At 38.3% G+C, this 17,184-nt stretch overlaps 1 protein-coding gene and 1 long non-coding RNA gene across 7 annotated transcripts; one reads left to right on the top strand and one right to left on the bottom strand.

Moving 5' to 3' along the window:
* Window positions 1-1,748: 1,748 nt before the first annotated feature.
* On the top strand, window positions 1,749-16,713 carry rab3ip (RAB3A interacting protein (rabin3)). Of its 6 annotated transcripts, none has more exons than XM_032588724.1 (14): window positions 1,749-1,891; window positions 6,332-6,395; window positions 7,921-8,037; window positions 8,756-8,922; window positions 9,006-9,177; window positions 10,322-10,402; window positions 10,680-10,757; window positions 11,148-11,348; window positions 11,420-11,548; window positions 12,976-13,088; window positions 13,174-13,197; window positions 13,369-13,468; window positions 14,363-14,432; window positions 15,333-16,713. In XM_032588724.1, exons 3-14 carry the CDS (start codon window positions 7,948-7,950, stop codon window positions 15,413-15,415), a joined length of 1,308 nt encoding a protein of 435 aa, XP_032444615.1. In that variant the 5' UTR covers window positions 1,749-1,891; window positions 6,332-6,395; window positions 7,921-7,947; the 3' UTR covers window positions 15,416-16,713. The 6 variants fall into 6 exon arrangements, with proteins under 6 accessions (XP_032444615.1, XP_032444614.1, XP_032444612.1 ...); XM_032588723.1 differs by having other exon boundaries at window positions 10,307-10,402; window positions 15,336-16,713; XM_032588721.1 differs by having other exon boundaries at window positions 10,307-10,402.
* LOC116736341 (uncharacterized) lies at window positions 5,209-10,582 on the bottom strand. The gene is made up of 2 exons (XR_004342532.1): window positions 10,387-10,582; window positions 5,209-5,483 (listed from the first exon to the last, which is right to left on the bottom strand). It is a non-coding gene; the product is annotated as an uncharacterized LOC116736341 (long non-coding RNA).
* Window positions 16,714-17,184: the final 471 nt, after the last annotated feature.

The following is a 17,184-nucleotide window of genomic DNA, read 5'->3' as shown; positions in this document are numbered from 1 at the left end:
TCAGGAAATTGTTGCTAAAATGATTTACTACCTCTGCCAGTTTAAACGTTTCGTTTTATATTTATTCTTTTTTGAAAACTCTGTTGCTAAACACATTGGTATTGGTTTATGAGTCAGACTTGCCACTCACAACATGGCAGATACGACGGCACACCACCTTTGACAGAAAAAGGAGAAGTACATTTCAGCAAAAATCTGAGAAATTTTTAGATTAATCTCAGAAATTTTCTAGAAAAATGTTGGAAATTTCTGTGTACCAAAAGTCTAAATTTTTTACTTTTGAAACACAGAAATGAAGAAATTGTTTCTAGAGAATTTCTGAGATTAATCTCAAAATTTCAGTTTTTTCTAGCAAATTCTTGACTTTTCAAACTCAGAAATTTCCATGTTTTTTTTCTAGAAAATTTCTGAGATTAATCTGAAATTTTTTAGTGGAAATTTACTCCTCTTATTTTCTAATGCAGTGTTGTATAATGCATATGCACTGAGACAAATAAATAGTCATTTATTACATTAAATACTGCATTCGTTTAAGATTCTGGTGAAGATTTCAGCAAAGAAATGACTTTTGATTTGTCTTGAATTTTCTTGATCAAACCCATAAATTTAATCATATACAATCAAATTTTATTAAATTTAAATTTTTTTTTTTGTATGTTTTGATCATTTTTCTCACTAAATACATTCGATTTCATGCCAAATCCTTCTGAACGTTTTGTTATGTCCTCCGTGCTTTGCCGAACATTTCTGTGTTTTTCCTATGAATGAATGGAAACCTTTGTTGCTCCCAGCATTAGTTTAACTTTGGCGCCCTCTGCTGGTTGAGTCTGATAAAACTAATTCTAATTAAAACAAGCGAAAACAAAATTATAACATCTTAGAGTGAAATGAATAATTAAGTATTATATATCTAAATGTTACAGAATCGGGTCAAGGCCAGCATCTAAAAAAGGATTTTGATTTTAATGCGGGGGTCCTGAGATTAAAGGAAGAATTCAGAGAAAATTTTGAGATTAAACACAGAATTGTGGGATTAAAGTTACATCAGATGGATGTGTTTTTAACATTTATTTATTTTCTATTCATACTCCTGAACATAAAATGGAAATCTTACTTTTATTTGATGTATTTGATAATTGCAAAAATTTTACAAAAGAGGATGAGAGTCAGTGGAAAATAAAGAATTATGACTTTAATCTCAAAATTCTGACTTTAATTTCAAAATTTTCACTTTAATCTTAACATTCAATTATTCTCTGAATTCTGAATTTAATCTCAGAATTGTAACTATACTCTCATAATAATTTTTTTTTATTAGAATTCAGATTTAACCTCAAAGTTTTGACTGAAATAATGTAACAATTTCATTTCTATTTCTTGAAAATAAATTTTAAAAATGATCAACAATAAATTAGATAGATTTTTGTTCTTTTCAGTTGTAATTATTAACGATAAATAGACTTAGACTTAGACAGACTTTATTGTCATTTTTCATGCACAGGGTGAATACAGAACGAAATTTCGTTGCATACGGCTCAGGACAATGTTTGAGGTTCCAATGTTATGAGGTTACTCCAGAATAAAATAAAATACAATATAAAATATATAAAATATAATAAATGTAACTATTATTATTATTATTATTGATTAATGGTGCTTTTGCACCTGTAAGTGAATGACTGCGCTTCCTAAAACCAAACACAGGAGTGCAGTAAAGTTCAGTCTGACTGCATCCTGAGAGTTAATCGTCTTTTTTCCGAGCAGTCCTCAAACGCATCCCCCGTCAGCCTCTGCGTCAACAGCCGCTCCGGTGTGTTTGTTTGTTTGTTTGTCGGCTTGTTCCGGTAGCTTACCGGGAGGCAGACCCCTCCGCCCGGCTGCTGTTCTCACGGTGAGTGCTCGGATGTCTTTAACGGTTACCGGTACCGTTTTATCTCTCCGGTTGAGCACAACAATGTAGCCCGTTAGCATCTCCCGATGGATGCTGATGATGATGCCAAATACGCTCATTATCGGACGGCGTCGTTTTGCGTTTCTGTTTGCGCAAAAAATAAAGTAGACAAAGCGCTTTTTGTTGTTGGTTTAATATGTCTGACATGGACGGAGTCTGCTTCCATGCATGGTTGCTGTCAGGTAGCACCGGCTAGCTCTATTATCAACCGATAGTAGCCTGTTAGCTTGCAGAAGTTAGCATATGATTCATACCGTCTCATTAAAGGGCTTTTTACGCTATTAGTCGCTTTAACTTTAAATTTAATATCAACTTGGTTGAACCTGATCTGGATTATTTAAAGCTGATTAAATATTCCTTAAAGTAAATATATGATATGTGAAACCTTAATTATAATCATAGAAACTCTAAAAGGTCCATTAGCTGCACCTTAAATCGACTCCTTGGAGGCTAAAGTAGATATCAGTTTAACTGTTCAAACCTGCACTTAATTATTTATAATAGTCTAATTTTGACCAGTGGATGTGTTTGGATTTTGACGGTGGTTCAGATCGTTTACTCTTTTACTGAATCAGAAGCTGACTTCAGATCTGCTCCCTGAACAGGTGAGTGTCTGCTGTTCACCTGTCTGGGATCTCAAAGGGAAATTTAATGCTGTCATAACTCATATTATATCTGTTTTTCCAAAGAGTCAATTGAAGATGGTGAGCCTGTAGATAGGAAGGAGCTCCAGCAGCAGCCAGTCTGACAGCAAATCTAAAGAAGCCTCTGACTGAAGACTATTTATGATTGTTTTATGACATCCGGTTAGCAGAGACAATATTTCACAGTAAAATTTCCTGGATGACGTCATCAGTTGCTTTTGCTGCTTCTGGGCTTGTCATTATAATATTTTGCTGGACAATAAAATGACCCAAAAATTATTGCCATAAACAATAATATTGTTATTTTGAGACAGTTTTCTAGTAATGGCATAATCAATCAAGAAAACATTCTCAGATATCAATATGTATGGAAGGCACTTAAAATATCCAAAACAAATGAACAAAACAACAGAAACAACAAATAAAATGTATACTGAAGTCTCTGTAAACAAAATTCAAAAAAAGTTGCTGGATGAGGCTGAAAAGTTTTGTCATCCAGTTTTTGGTAGAAAGAGAAAAACAATAAATCATGCAAATGGAAATTATCGAGCTTGTTTTAATTTATGATGTGATTAATTGATTATTAAGACATGCTAAACCGCTTCACTTTAAGTCTGTCTGGTTGGAAAGATGTTGAAGTAGGGGATAAGATCTTCGTTATGATGGTTTGAACTTGCTGTTCTTCTCTCCTTTTCAACTCCTCTGGAATTATGGGGTCAAAGTTCAGGCATTATTTGAACTTTCAACCTGTCACAATTACAAATTTTGCTGGACGGTAAATTGTCCCAGAGGTTATTGCGATAAACGATAATATTGGTGTTTTGAAACAGTTTTAGTGATATAATGATAATAATGAAAGAAAACATTCAGAGATTTAATGTTAAGATTTAATGTTCAGATATTTAATCTCTGTAAATAAACAGAAAACTTTAATCATCCAGTTTCTGGTGGAAAGAGAAAAACAATAAATGATGCAAAGGGAAATTATTGAATTTGTATTAGTTTATCTTGGGATTAATTAATTTATTGCTTATTGAGACAAGCTTCTATTTAGACTTAGACTTAGACTTGTACTTTATTGATCCTTTGGGAAGACTATTTTAATTTCTGTCTGCTTGTATGATTAGAAAGGTGTTGGAGTAGGGGATAAGCTCTTTTGTCATGATGATTTGAACTGCCTTATTCTTAACTCCTCTGGATTTTGGGGGTCAAAGTTCAGGTGTTGTTTGAACGTAAAGACTAATGCAGCAGCAGGTCAGGGCGAATGCTGTGACGTTTAACGGACACGATGTTCCTGCTGCTGTTTGTGGTCATAATGTTCTGCCTGGTGTGAATAAGTGAAACTGCTGGTGTTTCCATGTGTGACGGGTAAATAGACACGTCAGGATGAGCCAGTAACTGGATCTGTGATCGGCAGTGTCGGGTTACCACGGCTTTCCAGGCCCAGTCGCCATGGAGACGGGCCGAAAGGAGAGCAGCGATTGGTCGGTTTCAGACAGGTGGTGTTTCACCTGAGCTGTCAGCGTGTCACCGTCATGGCAGCTGGTGTGTTTACGCAGGTTTTCAGCAACCTGGGCCTGATTTAAACGACTTAATGCTGATTTTATTTACATTTATTGGATTATTTCAAATATAAAATTGGTGGATTTAAAGTTTTATTTGTTTAAATTTCTGATTTCAGGTTCTGTCAGATATTAAAATTTTATTTTAAAGAGTCTAAAATGCAGCAAAAACAGACACACAGTAAAATATGTGGTGCATGTAGAATAATTTAATAAATCTATAAAATAATTGAAGATATTTAAAAAATAAGACGCAAATTAGAAACTAATTATCACACTGTTCTCTTTAGATCTTATTTTAATGTTTTAAATGTTAAATTTTTTGCCAAAACTTTTGATTTGAAAGTAAAAATGTTCTTTCTTGAAAAAGTAATAAAGTAAAAGTGCATTAATTTGATTATATTTTTAATATGTCACCTCAGCAATAAGTAAATTAATTTCTAGCAAATAATTTAAAAAATATATATTTTTGTGTAGAATTAAGTGGAGTAGGAATGAAAAATGAGTATTTAAATTTAAATTATTCAATTTATCATCCATGTTTATTTACTGTTTTTAATTCAACCAAAGCTCTGATTTAAAATATATATTTTTTATTTTTTTTAAATAAAATCAAAAAGTAAAATACTTTGGATTATTCTATGCACATTTTTAATTGGTAATGAGTACTAGTAGTAATAGTAATAATAATAATTTTAAAATTTGTTTACATTTTTCACCTGGGTTTATTATAACCTAAAGCAAAATAATTTGTTTTATTTTATTATCCATGTTTTGTTAGTTTTTATTAAAATAGTCACATTTATTTTATTCCTACCAATGGTTTGATTTGAGCTTTTTAAAATTAAATTAATAAAATAAGACTATTGATTATTATAGAGTCGGTTAGACAGGTTTTTATTCAAAGAATTGTATTTATTTAACATATTTATTCTTTTCTAATAAATTATTTTAAAATGTATTTTCATTTTTGCGGTGGGATTATATGGAGTATTATAAAATAAATTAGTTTCAGAATATGTGAAGAATTCAATAAACATTGAAGTTCAGATTCAGATTTTTCTTAAACACATTTTAAAATATTTTTTAATATTTAATATTTGTACAGCTGCTGTCGGAGCGTTTCGTTGCTCTGACTCAGGAACCTGCTGGCCAATCAGATCGCTCCGACACTTCCTGGTTCCCAGCTGAAGGTTAACAGGCGTAGCGTTAGCCGCGGCTCCGTCTCACAGCAGGACGCTCCCACCTGTCCGTCAGGTGAGACCGGTGTGGAGCAGAAAACAGAGCCGCCGTCGATCCGGTTTCCACTTCCTGTCCGAGTTCCTGCTGGAGGTCGAACAGCAGAGAGAAACCGGTTTAATTATAAACATCATAAACATTCCTGAACTGGGATGTTTTATTTTCCCATTAAATTCCCAGAAACAGTTTCACTGCCTCTTCAATCCCTGAACTACAAAGGATCTGCTGTTGGACTCTGAATAATCATTTATTTATTTAGTCAAGAAGTAAAACTCAGAACCAGCAGTTCAGATGTGAAATACCTTTATTGTTTAAATTCATTTAACTGAATTTATCCCATTTTGTTAAAGATCTGCTGGAGGCCGAGTGCAGAGACGGATTTATGTTCATCTAGTTCCTCTGGATGCGACCAGATTTACTGTCCAACTTTCTTCTGTTTGTTAGAAAGACTGAGACCAAGAGAGGAAAAATCATCTTAACTGCATTAAAGGAAGAGAGGGAAAACAGAAAGGAAAGAAAAGAACAGAATAGAGAAAAAAGGAAAAACAGGCAAAAATAAAATGGGTTAAAAAGAAGGGAAACACCAAAAAAGGGCAGGAGAGAGAGAAACTTTAAAGTTGATGGTTTCTGCACACATGCATCCTCAGATATCTCAGTAAATGTTTCTGCGCCTGTTCGATGTTTTGTTGAGTCAGGAAAATGGAAGTGGATCAGAATCTTGGTTGGTCAGGCTGCTTCAGAAACTCCATGAATCACATGATGCTGCCTGCCAGGCGAAACCCAGGGCAGCACAGCCGTCCTTCGTTTCTGCTCAAAACCAGGAGGATTTAGGAATCAGCGTTTGTAACTGTTCGATCCGGGATGGATTCATTCATGGATTTTTATTCCCAGCTTGCTGTAACTGGGACAGTAACTGGTTTCTCTGTGTCTCTCAGGTGAAGGACTGTTGGTGCTGACCTGGAACCAGAACCTGCTGGACTCCATCCAGAGCTGAACATGGTACCGTCACTGTCCGTTAGTCCGTCTGTCCACCTGAACGTCCGTCCTGCAGTGGTTTACTCCTGCTGTCTTGTCTAAAGCCAAACCAGTTTAAAAACGTCTGCAGTAAATTCATCTGAAACGTTTTCGGTTTTATTTGATGGGTGTTCATGAGACTGACATGACATCTGTGATGAACATGAAGGAGTTTTTATGAATGTCTGACTGATGTCATCAAGTGATATACGGTAAATAATGACACTTTAATGCAAAGTGGCTCTAAAAGTTGCATTAAAGTGTCATTATTTACAAAATAATGCAACGTTGGGACTTTTATTGCAACTTTTTGAGCCACTTTGCATTAAAGTGTTATTATTTACCGAATGTCACTTGATAACAGACATTCATAAAGACTCCTTCATGTTTATGTCAGTCTTATGCACACCCGTCAAATAAGTGTTACCACTTTTACTTTATAAATATTTTTATTGTGAAAATTGTCTGAAAGTAAAATTTGAATTCTGAGTCTGGAAAACAAAATGAATCATGAATTCATTCCCAACTTTTCCAAACCTAACGGATCAAACTTCATTTTTATCCGTCAACGTTCCACAGATTAGTTTCAGTTTTTAAAATTTCTTCTGTTTTTGATCCCAAGCAGCTAGATTCTGTCATGAACTTCTACATCATAAAGGATAAACTGCAGACTCGGCGTTTTGTCTGCAGCTGAACAGGAAGTTGGAATGTGAAGCAGGAAGTAGGGATGTGAAGCAGGAAGTAGGGATGTGAAGCAGGAAGTAGGAATGTGAAGCAGGAAGTTGGGATGTGAAGCAGGAAGTAGGGATGTGAAGCAGGAAGTAGGGATGTGAAGCAGGAAGTAGGAATGTGAAGCAGGAAGTTGGGATGTGAAGCAGGAAGTAGGGATGTGAAGCAGGAAGTTGGAATGTGAAGCAGGAAGTTGGAATGTGAAGCAGGAAGTTGGGATGTGAAGCAGGAAGTTGGAATGTGAAGCAGGAAGTAGGGATGTGAAGCAGGAAGTTGGAATGTGAAGCAGGAAGTTGGGATGTGAAGCAGGAAGTAGGAATGTGAAGCAGGAAGTTGGGATGTGAAGCAGGAAGTTGGGATGTGAAGCAGGAAGTAGGGATGTGAAGCAGGAAGTTGGGATGTGAAGCAGGAAGTTGGGATGTGAAGCAGGAAGTAGGAATGTGAAGCAGGAAGTAGGGATGGGAAGTAGGAATGTGAAGCAGGAAGTAGGGATGTGAAGCAGGAAGTAGGGATGTGAAGCAGGAAGTAGGAATGCGAAGCAGGAAGTAGGGATGTGAAGCAGGAAGTAGGGATGTGAAGCAGGAAGTAGGGATGTGAAGCAGGAAGTAGGAATGCGAAGCAGGAAGTAGGAATGTGAAGCAGGAAGTTGGGATGTGAAGCAGGAAGTTGGGATGTGAAGCAGGAAGTAGGAATGCGAAGCAGGAAGTTGGGATGTGAAGCAGGAAGTAGGAATGTGAAGCAGGAAGTTGGGATGTGAAGCAGGAAGTGTGTGTGTCTGCAGACTGGATGATGTGTGACAGCAGCTGCCATGGCCTGCAGCGGCGCTCAGAGCAACGCCGAGGCGCTGGAGGGATTCCACGAGGTCAACCTGGCCTCGCCCACTACACCTGACCGACAGGTAGGGGGCGCCGGAACCAACTCAGGCTTTCAATCAAAGTGGCACAAAATTCATTAAATAAAAATACAAAACGTAGCTGCTTGGTAATAAACTAATAATTTTATGAAATCATTAAAGATCTTAAACATAAGTGCTTAGTTAATTCTGAAGCAGATAAAGAAATGTACAATATTAATTTGTTGTTTGTTTTATTATTGTTATTATTTAACATTAAAGCTGCAGTATGTCACTTTATAGAAAGTGTTTTATACATATTTATTGAAAGTATCAGTATAGTATCAGACAGAAAACTGTAGCTCCTATTCCTTCTCCCAGAAACAACCAATCAGAGCCAGGAGGCGGGTCTTAGCGCTGTCAATCATCTACGCCTCATATGAATGTTGGTGCTAGTTAGCATGATGTTGGATAAACGGTTTACCTGTAGCAGTAAGTTGTTTCTATATTACTAACATATTTAGCAGCGAGTACTTGAGCATGATTGACAGCGCTAAGATTGGTTGTTTTTGGTGGATTTCTTCAGACGGCGATAGCAGCTCAGGAAAAGATCGATCTTTTCACAGATTATCTCTCTCATAGCAAACATGCTGAATGTTTTATCAAATATATAAAAGTTTTTATAAAAGTTACAAACTGCAGCTTTAAGAATTTTTTATTTGACTATTTTTTTCTCATGTGTGAGGTCATCGTCTGGTTTCTCTCCTCCAATCTTCTTCTGCAGAACCAAGCAGAGCAGCGCCCCCCGGCCCGCCACAGCGCCCCGCCCGCCTCCCTGTACCGCGCCCACTCTTTGGGGCCGCCCCCTGCTGGCCTCCCCACGTCACTGCGAGCTGATCAGCTCCCCACGCAGCCGGTTTACTCCACGCCGCGGCACAGCCACAATGGAAGGTAGCGCAGCTGAAATCGACCGAAGCTTTTCTTTGCGGCTCAGTCCTGATGCGAGATCACTTCCTGTTGCCGTTTTCACGCAGCGTGCCGGGCCTGGAGGCGGAGCCGGCCGAGGGGGGCTTCCTGTCCGGGGACGACGGCGACGAGTGCAGCGCGCTGAGCGACAGCCTGTCGCGGCTACGCAGCCCGTCGGTGATGGAGGTCAGAGAGAAGGGATACGAGAGGCTGAAGGAGGAGCTGGTCAAGGCTCAGAGGGTACGACACACACACACACACACACACACACACACACACACACACACAACTGGGGTTGAGCTTCACCTGAACATGCAGGCAGAGATCCAAAGTAATTTAGATCAAAGCTGATTCATGTCTCAGAGTGGCCTAGTCAAAGACCAGATCTGAATCCATGTGAGAATTGGCGGTTCACATTTATTCCCCATCCAGTTTGACTGAGCTGGAGATGTTTAATTAAGAAAATGTATCACATTAGTTAGAGCTGAAATGATTAATTGCGATTAATCAATTGTTGAAATAATCAACTAATTCAGTGATTAATCGTTAACTGGAGTATACAGACTTTTAGAAAGGGCTTTTTTTTCTGAAAGAACGACACATTCAGAGCAGTAATTTAGTCAAAACTGTACAAAAACACAAACATTTTGCAGCTAATAATTATTTTAGTTATTGATTATTTTCACGATTAATTGATTGATGGGATTAAAAAATTGTCTCTTTCTGCAGATTTTTAAACCAATTAAACTTCTTTGAAACAATCGTAGAAATACATAAGAAAATGCAAATAATTTCCTTTTGAAATAAGAAAATAAAACATTTTATTGCCTAAAATGCATAATTTGCTTCAAATGATTAAATATTCACTAAAGAAATGCTGCTGTTGAATTTCAGGCAATGAAAGGAATTAAATTGAATGTTTGTATCTTTTAATATTGTAATATATTTGTAATATTGTATAAAAAAGATTAAATGAAAAGTACAAAGTTTTATTCATCAGAATAATTGATTAATCATTTACTAAATTAATTGTTAATTGCAGTTCTACATAATAATTCAGGAGATTTTACTATGAAAGTCTGTTGGTTTGTGACGCATCTCCATATTTTATTTTATTTTATTCCATATTTGTTGTTAGATTAAAGTTTTATTTTTTTTGTTTCACCTCCATTTCCTGTTATTTTGCTTCCATGCATTCATTTAGCATGTTTTTCTGTTGTTTTCTGTTTGTCTGGTTTATATACGTGTGTGTGTGTGTGTGTGTGTCTGCATGTGTGCGTGTGTGCGTGTGTGTGTGTGTGTGTGTGTGTGTGGGTGTGTGTGTGTGTGTGTGTGTGTGTGGGTGTGTGTGTGTGTGTGTGTGTGTAAGGAGCTGCTGTTGAAGGATGAGGAGTGTGAGAGGTTGTCTAAAGTCAGAGACCAGCTCGGCCAGGAGCTGGAGGAACTCACCGCCAGTCTCTTCCAGGTCGGTCCACCTCTTCTTCACCGCTCCTCCTCATCCTCCTCTTCGACTGCTTCCTGCTTCCTGTTCTCCTCACTCAGCAGCCTATCAGAAACAGGACAAAAGGAAACAAACTTGTACCTTTTTCCTCTCACTTTTCCTCCCAGAAGCAGCTGGGACTCTGTGCCTGTGTGGTTTTCTTCATTTCTTGTCACTTTCTTCGTCGTTTTTATGACATTTGTTTTTGTTTTGAACTTTAGCGGTGAGCTAAACGATGAAATGGTTTGTTTGTGTTTTCCAGGAGGCTCATAAGATGGTGAGAGAGGCAAATGTGAAGCAGGCGAACGCAGAGAAACAGCTGAAGGAAGCCCTGGGCAAGGTGGGTTTTATTCATACGGTGCTTGAAATCCTTGAAAGTGCTTGGATTTTGGTGTTTTCAAGGTTTGGAAAGTGTTTGATATTCAAACTGAACAGTTTTGTAATAAAGTGCAATCTAACGTTTGATTAAAGCCTAAATTTGGAGTTGAAACCAGATAATTTCATACTTTTTCCCTCACAGTCTGAAGTTAAATCAGACTAAACTTTTCTTGTTTCAGTTAGAATCACCAAAATTATTTCAAGAAAACTTTGTCAGAACATTTTGCTTTTTATTTTACTTTGTTTTCTGTCTCTGTGAGAATGAAATCCTGTTTTGCTGAGTCGTATTTCCCGTCAGAATCAGATGTAGATGTGATAATTACTGATGGCTAAAGAGAAATGTCTCCGTCAGATCGACGTCCTGCAGGCGGAGGTCCAGGCCCTGAAGACGCTGGTCCTGTCCTCCCCTACTTCCCCCGTCGCCGAGCTCCCACCTGCAGCCAAGGCTCCCTTCAGGAGGGGCCACAGCCGCAACAAGAGCACCTCGTCCGCCATGTTGGGGTCGCAGCCCGACCCGGCCGCCACGCAGCCAATCGTCAGGGAGTGCAGGGAGGTGCGGACCCAGAGTCTGTCCAAACGTTTTGCGGTGTTGAACCTCGCTAACGCTGCGCTGGTTTCCTGCAGGTGGACAGTCAGCTGTTCGCTGAGTTTAAAGCGTGGAAGGAGGCGCCGACGCTGGACCGGAGATGCGGCTTCCTGGAGAGAGTTTACCGGGAAGACATCCACCCCTGCCTCGCCTTCAACAAGAGCGAGGTGCAGAGACTGAACTGACACACAGTTAGCATAGCGAGCTAACGCACCGAGCTAACATGCTGCTAACACACTGAGCTAACATGCTGCTAAAACACGCTGCTAACATGCTGCTAACACACCGAGCTAACACACCGAGCTACACGCAGCTAACATACAGAGCTAACATGCTGCTAACATACCAAGCTAGCACACCGAGCTACACGCTGCTAACATACCAAGCTAACATGTTGCTAACACACCCAGCTACACACTGCTAACACACTGAGCTAACACGCTGCTAACACACCGAGCTACACGCTGCTAATATACTGAGCTAACATGTTGCTAACACACCCAGCTAACACACCGAGCTACACGCTGCTAACATACCGAGCTAACATGCTGCTAACACACCCAGCTAACACACCCAGCTACACACTGCTAACATACAGAGCTAACATGCTGCTAACACACTGAGCTACACGCTGCTAACATACCGAGCTAACACACTGAGCTACACGCTGCTAACACACCGAGCTACACGCTGCTAATATACCGAGCTAACATGTTGCTAACACACTGAGCTACACGCTGCTAACATACCAAGCTAGCACACCGAGCTACACGCTGCTAACATACCAAGCTAACATGCTGCTAACACACCGAGCTACACACTTCTAACACACCGAGCTACACACTGCAAATATACCGAGCTAACATGTTGCTAACACACCCAGCTAACACACCGAGCTACACGCTGCTAACATACCGAGCTAACATGCTGTTAACAAACCCAGCTAACACACCCAGCTACACACTGCTAACACTGCTAACATACAGAGCTAACATGCTGCTAACACACTGAGCTACACGCTGCTAACATACCGAGCTAACACACTGAGCTACACGCTGCTAACACACCGAGCTACACGCTGCTAATATACCGAGCTAACATGTTGCTAACACACCCAGCTAACACACCGAGCTACACGCTGCTAACATACCGAGCTAACATGCTGCTAACACACCCAGCTAACACACTGAGCTACACACTGCTAACATACAGAGCTAACATGCTGCTATCACTCTGAGCTACATGCTGCTAACATACCGAGCTAACACACTGAGCTACACGCTGCTAACACACCGAGCTACACGCTGCTAACATACCGAACTAACATGTTGCTAACACACCCAGGTAACACACCGAGCTACACGCTGCTAACATACCGAGCTAACATGCTGCTAACACACTCAGCTAACACACCCAGCTACACACTGCTAACATACAGAGCTAACATGCTGCTAACACACTGAGCTACACGCTGCTAACATACCGAGCTAACACGCTGCTAACACACCGAGCTAACTGTGATCAGTTAGCTTTAATAATAATAATAATAATTGAATTTCCGGCTCTGGTTTTCAGTTTGTTTTCTCTCCTCTAGCTGGGTTCGGCCATCTTGGACGCCGTGGAGCAGAACACGCTGAGCGTGGAACCGGTGGGTTTCCAGCCGCTTCCTGTGGTCAAAGCGTCGGCGGTGGAATGCGGCGGCCCAAAGTGAGAAAACACACATTTCCTCTTCCTGTCCCTTCCTCCATCGAACTTTCACTCCATCTTCATCTTCCCTTAATTCCTCCTCTAGCGGGCGAAGGGCGGCGCTCGTCACGTAAGTCTGACTCAGCACTCCATCGCCCCGCCTGGCTCCTCCAAATGCTCCTCTAACTCTCTCCTCCAGCGATCAGAACCGACCTCTCCTCTTCTTCTCCTTCCTCTCTCCTCGCCCGTTAATCTGCAGATTGATTCTGTTTCTGAAGCGAAATGTTTTTGTCTCCGATAGAAAGTGCGCCCTGAGCGGTCAGACCAAAACCTGTAAGCACAGAATCAAGTTCGGAGACTCGTCCAACTATTACTACGTTTCTCCTTTCTGCAGATACAGAGTAAGTTCAGACGCTGCCCCCTGCAGGACTAAACCATCACTGCAACAAAATCACCACATTTTATCAAATTCTCTTCTCAGTTCTTACAATAATTAATTTAGCTGAAACTTCCAACATTATGTGCTAGTCTTATCTTGGTTTTTCACATTTTGATTGTAAGGTGGATTTTATAATTTTAAAATAATAATAATTGATTTTTTCCCCACACTAACATGCTGATGTAGGGAGCTACATCGGAGAATTAGAGCAATGCTACGAAGAAAAATAATTACAAAAATAAAGTCATGAAGCTACCAGAATAAAGTCACAATATGACAATAAAGTTTTAATTTTTGCAGAATGATGCTGTACGTTTCTTTTTAATTATCGTCTCTAAGAAAATACCGAATAAATAAATTCAAACTGAACAATTTGATTTTGAGATCTGATTTTAATATTTTAGTGATTAATGGAAAAATTATAAATTAATTTTCTATTTCTACATTTTCAGTGTTTTATGTTTTACTTCTTTCTTCATGAGAATCATTTATTTTATCTCCTGTATCCTGAGATAATTACTAAAACTTCAAAACAAAATAAAATAATATTATTTTGAGTGAAATCAATGAAGTAAAATTTTTTCAGAAACATATTAAAGTTGTTTTATTTCAGTCATTTTATTAAAAAAGTGAATTCATTGTCAGAATTAAATCACTGAGATTAGGACTGTTTTTAAAGTTTCACAATAAAAGCCTCTGAAGGAGTTCTGAGAATAATAAATCCTCCAAAAGGGGGCGCAGTTTCCCCACGCTGATGCATTTTATCCTAATATTTTGTTGTCTGAGGACTAAATGATTCATTTAAATGATTTTTGTGTCTGTTGTCCGAACCGTAACGCCGTCTGTCCCTCCTCAGATCACAGCGGTGTGTAATTTCTTCACCTACATTCGCTACATCCACCAGGGTTTGGTCAAGCAGCAGGACGGTAAGCAGATTAAATAATCCCGTCCAGATTAACAGACGGTGGATTTTATGAATGTACCAACTCTGGGTTGTTTTCTGGAAGCAGCTGATTAGAATCTGAAAAGCTCAAAAAACACCTGACCTCTGACCCCAGATTAAAAAGAGGAGCAGCAAAAGCAAAGGAGGTGGATTAGCGGAGCAGCTAGCAGCTGATGTATTCATCAGCCTGTTATAAACAGTCTTCAGTCAGAGGCTCCTTCAGAACCGTTGCAACACTGACTGCTACTGGAGATCAAATGGTTGAAATTAATTTGTAAAACCGAATTTAAATCTGGAATTTTCTGTTGGTCTGACATAAAATCCACCGAGTTCATTAAACAGTTTGATTATAAATGGAGTAAAATCAGTTTAACTTTTCAGAACAGAATTATCTTTAAAAATGAAAAATATTTCCTTCATGTTTGTTTCTAGATCAGCTGTTAAAACCTCATAATAACTTTAGCAGATGTTATGAAGAACCAACTAACGTATTTAAATAAAGATATAATAATAGAAGCAGATTTTAGCTGTTTTTCAAATAGTTTTTGTTTTAATAATTACACTAACAAAACAACCAGGAATATTTTTTCAGGTCTTTTTTCTCAGTTTTCTGTTTTTCAGAATTAAAATAAACTTTTTAGGCCAAGACTGTTTGACTAAACAAGAACTTTTGACTTAAATTTCAAGAGCTCACAGCTTGAAATTTGTAACTTTTAGACAATTTTTTTATAGCATTTTCAACAAATATCTAAAAACAGAACTAAAGTGAATGTTTAAACACAAAAACACATTTTCTATTGTAGATTTTAATTCAAAAGATTTGTGGCTCTACACAAGTCTTCTTTATCAAACTGTGTCCTAATAATGAACCTTGTTGTTGCAGCAGAGCAGATGTTCTGGGAGGTGATGCAGCTCCGCAGGGAAATGTCCTACGCAAAGCTCGGGTACTACAAGGACCAGCTGTGAAGCCGTCCAATCACAGCAGAGCCTGACCAACAAGCCCCGCCCCCTGCGGTGTGAAGGAAGAACTGTTTTTGTTGCTGGAAGCTGTGGCGGACTGAACGGCCGCTAACGTTCCGGATCGTTCTTTAGGTTCTGTTCGCTTCGTTTTCTGACCTCCATTATGTGACACTAAAAAAAGCTTCTCCTTGCATTTAAATTAAATTATAATAAATCAGAAAATACTTGAACTATTGTGTAATAAGCTATGAGCCTCGAGGAAAAAACACAACAATTTATAAACTCCACAATATTTCAGTAACTTTGCAGTTTATAAAATCAAAGTTTCACGTTTTTGTGGAACAGAAAAGTATCTAAAAGTATTTCCAAATGCAAAAAAAATTAATTTCACTAAATTTTCCTCAAAAAAACAATTAGAAAACTTTGAAGTGTTTCTGAACGACATGTTTCGCCAAACAAAACGAATTTCTTTATTTTTGCAACTTAGTAATTGTCCAAGACATTCATCTTTAATTTAAATTTAGATCATTTGTTTTTGGAGAGAGAAAAGCTAAAATATGAGAAAACTTCAACTGGGATTTTTTTTTTCATAAAAATTTATTTCAGGAGTATTTTTGTTTTATTTTGCATGTTGCGAATTTTAATCAGGTGTTAAATCCCTCATTCCTGTAAACTGAAGCTTTTTCTTTTAAAATGAACCAAATCTAAAAAAGTCCCTATTTTTTTACCCAGAATTTATTTATTTTCATTTTCAGATCAACTTCATTCCAGAAATAATTTCTTAAAATATCCTGAATTAACTCTCAGTAAAATGAACTGATTTCCTTGCTGTCGCAAATGTTTTGTTTTATTGTTATAAAATATTTAATTTGCATTCAGGCAAATTTTACAGAAAATGTTTGCAAAATTTAGTTGTTTTTTTTGGGGGGGTCAAAAATTTGCCTTAAAATATGGACACGTGTTTTTGTTTCCTCTCAAACTGGCATAAATGATCTACATGTTAATCACTAACTTAACTCTTATTGATAATCACTGTTTTGTTGTTAGAAAATGATTCTTGTGGTTTTGTGCAGATGAAGGCCTGAACACAATAATCAGTCAGTTATTGTTTGGAGACGAAGCTCTTGCGTTTATTTTTGCTGTTTTGTGATTGGGGGAAACTTTCCGTTGTTTCCTCCTGCTGTTTACCTGCAGCGCTGTTCTGTGACGTTCGGTTTCATTTAAGCGCCTCCGTCTCTCCTCCGGTTTGGTTTAGTGCCTTTTTTCTCAGACACTCTGAAATAAAAACAGTGATACCTCTGGAACGGCGGCGCTCTGCGTGAATCTGTTGGTCCGACAGGAAGCAGCTGGGTTTGGATCTTCATCCTGCTCTGTTAGGTTTTGGTATTTAGCAGCGGATTCCTGGCTGGCGTGAAGCTGTGGCTCACCAGATGGAGAAACTGCAGGTACGTCTGACCGTCGCTCCTCTAGCAGAGAAACTGACGTCTTAACATTAATATCACATGATCAAACAAAAAAGGAAAATGTCTCGGGTTCCTCTGAAGTCTGGAATTTGGTTAATTTGCCAAAATGTGGCAGGAAAAGTTAATTAAAAACAGACTTTATCACTTGGACCAATGTTTAAATGTCTATCCAAATATCCTCAGGTTTTCTTTACGCTAAATTTTTAAAACAAAACTATCTGCCATAAACCTTCTTGTAAACCTTGTATTTATAGTTACAAAAATATTTAAAGTTAAAAATAAAAGTAAATTTTTTTATTTAAAGAAATAATG

This window comes from Xiphophorus hellerii, chromosome 17 (genome assembly GCF_003331165.1).
Source record: "Xiphophorus hellerii strain 12219 chromosome 17, Xiphophorus_hellerii-4.1, whole genome shotgun sequence".
Lineage (NCBI taxonomy): Eukaryota > Metazoa > Chordata > Actinopteri > Cyprinodontiformes > Poeciliidae > Xiphophorus > Xiphophorus hellerii.
Note: the sequence above shows the minus strand (reverse complement) of the source record. Positions and strands in the feature narration are given on the sequence as shown.

Bases quoted from the DNA above. Each gene is read 5' to 3' on its own strand.
- rab3ip (XM_032588721.1), top strand. From the start codon at position 7,948: ATGGCCTGCAGCGGCGCTCAGAGCAACGCCGAGGCGCTGGAGGGATTC. The intron at 11,349-11,419 runs GTGCGGACCCAG...GGTTTCCTGCAG, and splicing joins TCGTCAGGGAGTGCAGGGAG to GTGGACAGTCAGCTGTTCGC. The intron at 13,198-13,368 runs GTAAGTCTGACT...TGTCTCCGATAG, and splicing joins CGAAGGGCGGCGCTCGTCAC to AAAGTGCGCCCTGAGCGGTC.